This window comes from Sinocyclocheilus rhinocerous, unplaced genomic scaffold (assembly GCF_001515625.1).
Source record: "Sinocyclocheilus rhinocerous isolate Xijiao unplaced genomic scaffold, SAMN03320098_v1.1 scaffold393, whole genome shotgun sequence".
In the NCBI taxonomy this organism is placed as follows: Eukaryota; Metazoa; Chordata; class Actinopteri; order Cypriniformes; family Cyprinidae; genus Sinocyclocheilus; species Sinocyclocheilus rhinocerous.
The window spans coordinates 429,049-439,288 of record NW_015654520.1 but is presented as its reverse complement, the minus strand read 5'-3'; the positions used below and the strand labels follow the sequence as shown (position 1 = coordinate 439,288).

General features: G+C 40.0%; 1 protein-coding gene across 1 annotated transcript in view; it reads right to left on the bottom strand.

Annotated features, from left to right (window-relative positions):
- LOC107717474 (palmitoleoyl-protein carboxylesterase notum1a-like) overlaps nucleotides 1–3,639 on the bottom strand; it is a 6,728-nt gene extending 3,089 nt beyond the window's left edge. The window contains exons 1-2 of the mRNA XM_016524236.1: nucleotides 3,484–3,639; nucleotides 1,773–2,162 (exon numbers count right to left, since the gene is read on the bottom strand). Coding sequence (XP_016379722.1) covers nucleotides 1,773–2,125 — 353 coding nt within the window. The 5' untranslated portion in view covers nucleotides 2,126–2,162; nucleotides 3,484–3,639. The remainder of the gene's footprint in view (nucleotides 1–1,772; nucleotides 2,163–3,483) is intronic.
- Between the last annotated feature and the right edge of the window lie 6,601 nt (nucleotides 3,640–10,240).

Genomic DNA, 10,240 nt, shown 5'->3' with positions numbered 1-10,240 from the left:
TTTATGCCACTGGTGACCACATTTTTGGCATATGGTGTACATTTCTCACTGTTACCCACCTCACCACTACTTACACACTAACGATTTATGCTTAATTACATTACAGCTATAAAGCTTGGGCTACAGGTCTGCTAGACCTCAGAAACGTAACCTGAACAAGTTATACATGCAGAAAAATTAGTATAAGCCTTATCCCAAATGCTTTTCTGTATCTGCTTCCTTTGGACTCTTTCAGGTAGTACCTGCAATAAAGCAGACTGTCAGTAAACCTATACTTACAGATCGTATATGCAAAACACTGGCATTTTATCAATCCAGTATTAAATGAGTTCTGAATGATAAAGTTTCTCAAGAAATAAGAGGTTATTGTCATCATGTATTCTGTTAACAAAATACACTTTTTATTATTCTAATTGCGTTTTTTGAACCTTAAACCGCATAAACACATTTCATTACACCAAATACACAAAATAATGTTCTTTTTAGCAACATCATATGACCCCTTTAAGTAGAAGAAATTTTCTATTTTTTTTTCTGCAATGTTCACACTATCCACAAGGGGGCGTTCAGCTATTGTGTGAGAAAAGTTACAGTTGTGGTTCAGTTTGTTACTTTGAGGGGCATCAGTCTGCCATAATTAAAGACAGCTTTAATATGCATCCCGTTTATGCCACTGGTGACCACATTTTTGGCATATGGTGTACATTTCTCACTGTTACCCACCTCACCACTACTTACATACTAACGATTTATGCTTCATTACATTACAGCTATAAAGCTTGGGCTACAGGTCTGCTAGACCTCAGAAACGTAACCTGAACTTGTAACCTGAAGTTATACATGCAGAAAAATTAGTATAAGCCTTATCCCAAATGCTTTTCTGTTGTATCTAGGAATGATTGAGTTCCAGAGAACCTGTGGAATCCATGAGTGGAGTCCATTCATGTGTAACAGCATATCACACACGACACACAGGAGACCTTCTCTTCAAGCACTGACTGCAGATCTGAGAAAGAACGCAGGCCGCTGCCAAAAAAATACTGCAGCTTCAGTGCATTGTAGAGCGTCTATGGTGAGCATGTTCCCAGAGTCAGAGTTTACACCAGCACTGATTATAATACTGCACTGATATAGCATAAAAAACTCTAGACTACTCAAGCATATTAATTTAGATTCGTAATTGGGAACATCAGGATTTTGCAAGTCAGAAACGGATGATCAATTAATGCTGGTTTGCTACCACATATATAGGCTACTTCAAGCTTTTAAGAAATTATAGTGACAAGGTGGATGGACACAAAAACCAGTTAGCCTATAGTGTAAAGATGAAAACATTAGTGTGTTAGTGTGACTATATGGTTTAAAAAAAAATCCTGGGTTGTTTCAACCCAACTTTGGGTCAAATATGGACTAACCCAACTGTTGGGTTACATTTTTACATTACATTTTTAACCCAAAAGTTGGGTTAGTCCAAATTTGACCCAAAGTTGGGTTGAAATAACCCAGCATTTATTTAGTGTGTATGGTTAAAACAACAAAACAAAACAGTGGTAACCATAATAGTTTGAAATACCATAAGTACTGTTAGTAGAATCATAATTGAGCTAAGTTGATAGATCACCACAGTAATGGCTCAAGTTACCATTTTCATTATAGGCTAGAAACAATAAGAACTGAGTGTGAATCTGAGCGCGTCTGGATGATGCCCAAATACTGTTGGAAGCCCATTGGGTTACCTAAGGTTTGTGATTGTAACCGGCTTGTTGTCTTACCCCGCAGGGGTCCCGTCGTTGCAGGTGACTGATGTATTCTCCAGGAAATGTAACTTCATGTCGTAGTCGAGCTTCTGGGCCGAGCACGGGTAGAGGGACTGCGCCAAGTTCTTCACCTGAGTCATGAAATTGTCCATGTTTTCTTCAACAGCTGTGAAATCCAGTGAGAAGCTCTCGGTGGTTTCGGCACGGTCCCGGTAGTGAGCGGTGGGAAGCGGTCGTCGCTGCTGCGGGTTTCGACCTCCGCGGAATCTCCTCGCGCCGAGCGCGCCGGACTGAATCAATCCCAGCATCACAGCCCAGTGAATGACACCCATCACCCTCACGCTCCTCTGCGGCCGCCTGCACTTCATCACGCTTTCCGCACAACCCTGAGATGCTGCTGAGAATCTGCAGAGCCGGTTACACAAAATTCAAAAGCAAAACTTGGTTAAAAGTGAGACGGACAGGTGAGCTTTCTCAGTGCAAAACTCAAGAGTCCTTTATTTCTTCTTTTTAATAGTCTAGTCAATAGACTGGTTCCCCCACTGACATGAAAACTCCTAAGCGGATTGTGGTGCGCTCTTCTGTTCAATGCCTCTGTATTTAACCGCTCTGGGGTTTAACCCTGCTCTCTTTCCCGTGAACCAATCGCTGTGGAGGGCAGTGCAACGGGGCGTGATCCAGTCACACTGATTTCTGTCCTTTTCATTTATTGAAAAAAATGCCCATAGTTTGGTCCTTTTGATCTGCGATATTTTACTTGATGTGGTAGCTTTTATTGGCATCGAAATGCATGTTTCCTAATCCACGCGAATTTATAGAGTGAGAATAAGGCTCTTCTGACACACGCGGCTTTCGTGCATTGGAATATATATATATATATATATATATATAGGCTATAGCCAACGAGAACAGCGTGAGAATCTACAAGCGGCAGTGAAACTTAAAACGCACACAATATACTTTATTATTATTATTAGGTTGGTGTTATAATTTTGTAATTATATCGTTTATTTATAACTTATATTTTCTCATTTATTATTTGGTGCCTAAATTGATCTTTTGTTTGGTTTTGAAGGAATACAACTTTAAATATAGACTAACATTTTCACAACTTTAAATGCATGTAGGTCTATTTTGTCAGGATTGTTTTAATTTTCACTTTCCCCATAGATCTTGTCTGTAAACGAAACTTAGTCGAACTTATGCTGGTATTTTTGTCAGATTCCGCTGACAGTCTGTTGACGGGGCCTCTGAAGATCGAAGGAGTCAGTCGTATGAAGCCCCTTCCAGACGTTCCCTCTGCTGGTATAGGGTTTGGAGTCGGAAGGGAAACCCGCATCTTACACGAATGTTCCTTTTTGTGGCTAAATTAAACGCTTCCTTGCGAGTAAATGTATCATTTTCTCTTAATCACGTTGTCAGTCAAACAAATTCACTTTTCGTCACCGCAGCTTAAAACGTCGCCTTGCTTATTTTAATGAGGCTATATTTTTATTCACTCTCCCTCTTTACAACGATGTCTTCATTAAAGTGTTTCACACATCGCATTACTGTAATGCGGTTCTCTGGATTCCTGCTTCGGCCATTAATCGGCCATTGAGCGGCGAGATAAAAGGGTGTCGAGTGGCTGATGTTAACGCGACACTTAACTTGACACAAGCCTGTTGTTTCAGACCACTGCTCTCACTTGTAATGCATGCAGTGGCGTGGAAACGGGGGAACTCGCCCATTGGCGTCGATTCATTCCGTCACTTACCGCGAGTCCTCCTTTGTTCAGATGCTAAGCACTCTCTATTCAGACGGATACAGGACCATTAAACTCTCAAGCCCATAGGAAGATAGATAGATTAAATAAATAACTAAATGAATGAATGTGTGTAAAAAAAAATTGCATTCATTTGATAATTATATATATAAAGTATTTGGACATGCGTAATTGTTAGTGGATCCTGATGATAATTAATGTGATTCTCTACACCTGTGGTTACTCCAGTACACCTGTGCGAACTTGAGAAGAACTGATTTCAAGCTCTAAAATCTATCTATCTATCTATCTATGAAATAAAGAAAGAGATTTGCTTGCAGATTCCACAATATAAACGGAATGTATGCTGTCAATTTATGCTGCCAATAGTGGTAAAAAAAACACTTAGAGGCTCATGTGCATTTGAATTGAAATAACCATCATGGATGTGATTACCCAAGTATTGAGGTAACCATCATGATGTGATTTTGGCATTTTAAATTTTGTACATGATCAGGGAATATTGTTTAATAGTTGTGCTTATTCTCTTCTTCACATGCTAGAAACACATAAATAAATAAAAATGGTGCAAATATTTTATGTATGCAGTCTATAGAGAGAGCAGAGCTGAATAAGCATGTTTTCTAGACCTTAAATCGAATATTATAGGAATAGAATCATAAACATATCCAAACTGATGTTTCTTTAGAATATTACAGGATATGTTCACAAAAAAACAAAAATGGTCATTTACCCTGCATTTGGGAGTTTAAAAAAAAGACTTCTTCTGAAAACAATCTGTGGTCTTATTCACTGAAAGCACTGACTTCCACCTTAGTTCATCTTGGTGTGTTTACAAGAGAAGTGGTGATGTCAGATTTGTAAAAAGAATTGTTCATAGGAGTCGGATGTTTTTAAGGATCTGGACTAGACTGCTCCAGTTCTGAACTCTATACCAGTTTGATTTCAGCAGTTAACAGACCACAGGTGAAGATTATTAGTATTTCATACAGAAATTTATTGTGGCTTCAGAAGATATGGAATGTAGCATACAACTGTAGTTCTGATGCTGCTGCCCTCTAGTGGGGCTGGGGCCCACTAGGGGGCATCAGCAAAATTTAATAAGGCAGTGGTTCTCAAACCTGTCCTGGAGTACCCCCAGCCCTGCACATTTTGCATGTCTCCCTCATCTATCACACCTGATTCAACTCATCAGCTCATTAGTGGAGACTGCATGACCTGAAGTGGGTGTGTCAGACATAGGGAGACATACAAAACGTGCAGTGCTGGGGGTACTACATGGAGAGGTTTGAGAACCACTATAGGGGATCAAGGTGATTTAAAATTAATTTAAAATATGGCAAAACAAATTATTAAAATAAACTAAAATTCAAAATCATGATTTTTTTAAATTTATATTTTGGGCATTTTTCTAATAAATATACTTTTTACCAATTATGCCAAGCTCTATTTTACCGGATAAAAATTGTGAGTAAAAAAAATATATTATAAAAATCTCTATGCTTAATTCTTTTAAAATAAATAGCGAATGTGTGAAAGACTAAACTGGTTTAAAAGAGTGGGAACCCTTTATTCACAGAAACTAGGAGTGCCCATAGTTTAAAATAATTAATTTTTTTTAAATTAAAAACAAAACGAGGGCTATAGGGTTTTGAACATGTTTACAACGGAGGTCTTGGAGTCAAAAAGGTGAAAGCCACTGGCATACAACTTGTTTGCGCTACGTTTTTAGCTCTTTGCATCCTTTCTAAAGCTTGAGAGTTACATTCTCTATTTATTATAATAGACTTTAGTCAGGGTAGAGTCATATGAAATTTTTGATAGGAATGAAAACAAGGCTGTGAGGGACAGAAATAATAATTAATAATAGCAATTCCTTACATTGATATAGCGCTTTTCTGGGCACTCAAAGCGCTTTACATAGAAGGGGGTATCTCCTCATCCACCACCAGTGTGCAGCATCCACCTGGATGATGCGACGGCAGCCATAGTGCGCCAGAACGCCCACCACACACCAGCTTATTGGTGGAGAGGAGACAGAGTGATGAAGCCAATCAGTAGATATGGGGATTGTTAGGAGGCCATGATGGTCAGAGGCCAATGGGCGAATTTGGCCAGGACATCCTGGGATTTTTAATGACCACAGAGAGTCAGGACCTCGGTTTAACGTCTCATCCGAAAGATGGTGCTTTTTGTCAGTATAGTGTCCCCGTCACTACACTGGGGCGTTAGGACCCACACAGACCACAGGGTGAGCACCCCCTGCTGGCCTCACTAACACCTCTTCCAGCAGCAACCTAGTTGTCCCAAGAGGTCTCCCATCCAGGTACTGACCAGGCTCAACCCTGCTTAGCTTCAGTGGGCAACCAGTCTTGGGGTGCAGGGTGATATGACTGCTGGCAAATACAGGGTGTTCAATGGATTCTACTTTTGTTTAACAACATGCCAGATGTTCAGCTGGTGAAATGTCTTTCTGGAATAAATAAATAAGTAGACAAACACTCCATTAAACTGTTTTGAAAATTAAGGGATCTAGAACCTTTATACAGTGCACGCTATTGCAAAGACTTTTAGTCTGTCCCTCAAAGCCTCGTTTTCATCCACATAAAATTCGACATGGCGTCTAACCTGACTAAGGTCTCTTGAATGGAGAAACGAGAGCAGCACAGTCTTGAGAATTTGTGTCAGGAGGGTTTTGAATTACACAGGGTGAGTAAACGATGACACAGTTTCCATTTTTGGGTGAGCTATCTTTAAAAAATTCAGTTGTGGGAAAGTACAGAAAAGTGAGGGGGTTGTACTGTACCCATCACATAGTTCTTCATGTTGAGCTATAGCAATAGCATGAGGTGGCGGGATCTGTCCACATGAGGTCACACCAGCAGGACTGATGGTATTCATTGGGGAACTTCAAGCAGATGCTTATATAGATTAGGGCAGTGTTTCTCAACCAGGGGTCCGTGGACCCCTAGTGGTCCTTGACGTAAGGCCAGGGGGTCCGTATAAAGTATGAATTTTTGTATAAATTTTGTATATTTTGACATGATATGTTCCCATGAAAGAAAAATCCAATATAGCTGATGATATGGCCATGATGGTCAACTATCTTGAATTATACTTGACTGCATTTGGTCCTCACAAAGACACAAATGATACATAGATGAGTCAGTTTTGTTCTGGGTTCCGGTACGCCAAAAGGTTGAGATTCACTGGATTAGGGCATGTGGTGGACTCGGAGGGAAAGGGTCTGTTCCTAATTGAGTCTAGTCACCCATACCTCCCATTTTATTACACGTCATCTTTGGAACTGTAGCCATTAAATCACTCACAGATGGAACTTTACTTCTGCTACACCTTCTCAAGGGGGCCCCTGTCACACATGGCAGCATGACATTAGGGATAACATTGCTGGAGTTACTCATCACAGGAATGAACAAATCTTTGCAGTGACTCGCCATTGTACTACTCAGAGGTGCTCTCTGAAGTACACCTAGATATGTGACCATGGACCACAAAACCAGTCATAAAGGTCAATTTCTCGAAATTGAGATTTATGCATCATCTGAAAGGTGAATAAATAAGCTTTCCATTGATGTATGGTTTGTTCGGATAGGATGATATTTGGCCGAGATACAACTATTTGAAAATCTGGAATCTGAGGGTGCAAAACAAATCAAAATACTGAGCAAATCGTTCTTGAAGTTCTTAGCAATGCATATTACTAATCAAAAATTAAGTTTTGATATATTTACAGTAGGAAATTTACTAAATATCTTCATGGAACATGATCTTTACTTACTATTCTAATGATTTTAGGCATAAAAGAAAAATCGATAATTTTGACACATACAATGTTTTTTTGGCTATTGCTACAAATATACCCCAGCGACTTAAGACTGCTTTTGTGGTCCAGGGTCACATATGTGTCTCATGCTGGTCCAAGTGGGTCAATCTGAGAATTAGGGTATTTGAAAATGACCCAGGAGCTTCATGTTCCTCTCTAACCCTTTGCCACTGTCAAAGTCAAAGGCTGTCTTTTATCTCCAATCAGTTGCCGAGTCATGGTTGCACTGACAACAGGGTAAAAACCTAGACTTGGGACATCAAGATTTGGGTCCACCAGGCTGAGGAGTGCTGGGAACAGTGGACTTGGTTCAAATGTTCTGTTTAATAACAATAATAACAAAAGAACACAAGAACTAGAGAAACACAGGAAACAAAACTTAGCACACCGATACCACATACATAGAAGGACAAGACCTATGGTTTGTTACACAAACTTTAAATTTCAGAGGAGGCATAATGCTGGGACCCTCCAAGTCAGGTGTCGGGCCGTTAGCAATGCTAGTTTGCAGTTGGCTATAGTCTGTGCGGTGTGTTCAAGTGCAGCTTTTTAGTCCAGACACTGTCGAAGTGAGGCGACAACACCGTCGGCTTTCGTCGCAGCTAGTTCTTTGAAAGCCGGCTTGGTGTGTCCCGGCCTTAAGAGTTGACAAAACCAAACAAATCCGACTTGATTAAGATCAAGTAAAGCGGGTTCAAAATGCTCACTATAAACATTCTGTCAGCTCAGGGTTTGATCCAGAGTTTATGATTAACTCTGGAGCGTGTGCACCTGAAAGTGTGACATCTGCAGCACACAGCCAATCGCACAAAACCTGGAGAGCATCAATTTTCAGAAGACAGTCATCACCATTCACTTCTCTGCTGAAAATTAAGAGATTGCTATGAAAAATATCATGCATTTAAATGCAGCTACAAGGCAAGAATAAACACTGCTGCTGCTATGAAATTTTGAGAATGCAACTGAAAGAAAATATCTGTCTATATTAATGCAAGTGAATCAGGAACAGGAACAGGACTACACTACAAACTAAAAGTCCATGTGAAAAACAAGAGCACAACGACAGGGCCCTTTTTACAGTTGTACTCCTAACGGCACCATTTCTGCACATTCTGCAGAGTGTGTAGTTACAACATCTACCAGTAGAGGCTGTTTAATCCGTCAAACCTCCTGCACAAATTGCTCTTACATTTAACCCATCTAACCACCTGGCACCATTCTTGTATGTGATGCCCACTTTTCACAAACTAATCAATTTCCAATGGGAAAAAAAGAGTCCTCATTCTACATTTTGTTTTCTCATTAAATATCTTTAGATTACTGAAGTAAAATGGGTTGCAACTGCTGTTTCATGTTGCCTTTATCGCTCTTCTTCAGTGTTTCGAACCCAGTTTTATCCATCTTTCCATTTTGCTCAATTCTCATATCTCCTACGCAGCTAGTTAAAAGAGCCCATCCGCAATCATCAAATTCTTCTCGCTGGAACTGTTAGGCCAAGTTACATCAAAGAGATCAAGAAGGATCAAGCTCTTAAAAGGGACAGGCTCCGGCTCCCATCATCAGAAACAGGTGGAAGTCCTCATTCCAAGAACAAAGCCGAGATCGCCATCTATAAAACCTTTGTAATTCACTAAGAAGCTTTCTTTTAAAGTGACACCCAATTTTGGGGTCGGGTTGAGTTCAAGTATAACGTCTTGCTATATGGTTTCAGGGTTAAGCGTGCATGATTGCATCTCAGGGTGTCGTTGGCATTTGCATTTGATGGTATTAATCTACAAAGGAGCATGGGTATGATAATCCAGTGAAGCCTGAAGAGTCCTAATCAGCAACGTGGTATGCAGTCGCATTTCAGAGCATCAGATAATATATGAACGTCATAAAAGCAAACAAACAACATTTTTATTCAGATCAATTTGGCGTGCTCAGTGTTCTATGTTTTGCGTGCACTCCATTGAATCAGTAAACAACCTTGACCATGAACATAAGTCATGAGGTGCCATCGAAGAAGTGGACTTCAGTAGAGAAGCAGGAGACATCTGTCAAACAGGCTCTCCTTTCGTAACCAGAGTGTCTCTATTGGTTGCAGATGACGCCACATTTCATGAAGGAAGACTAATTACTTCAAGACTGTGCAGCTTTATGGGAGTAAAGTTGACAGCTTTTATACCAGTTCAAATGGAAGATGACTAATTTGTTTGTATGGGTAATATTGGATAATTTGTTTGTGTGGATGTGGGTATTTAGAAATGAAATCACACTTGGTTGATCTAAGTCTAGGGTGGATAAACAGGCAGAGGAATCTTTAAAGCGGCAGATCAAATCCTGTTTTTATTTAACCATTCGTCTGTTTGCATTAGTGATTTTTTTGCAGAAGCCCGCTATTTTCTGACATATCTAAGTAAAACCACATCAAATGTGCTCCTGTGCTGCTAGCGAAACCAGTACTGCACTCTACTGTATTTTCCAACGAAGAGTGTTTTGGTTGGCCTGCACGTGTTTCTCCGTGTGTCTGTCTGTGAAGTGATGTAGGCCCCTTTGAAATGACTCAGCTGAGCCCCGACAGAAGTGCCACACTCTTGACCTCCCATAGCTGGAAATAAGAAGAGGGTGGAAAGTAAATATTAGCTTCAGGTGTATTGATTGGCATTGCCGTCCATCTGCCACTCTCATCTGACGCTGACCAGTCTCCAGAAGGACTGTACTGAATTCTAAAGGAAAAGCTTTTATCAACTGAAAACATCTACTGATTTATGCCTTGCATATAATGTATTTTATTTAATCTGAGAAAACATCTAATTAGTGTTTGCTAAGTCAAATATTACATGGCTATTGTGCAATAAAATAGCTAAAAAATCTGAGAGATCTAGAGACCGG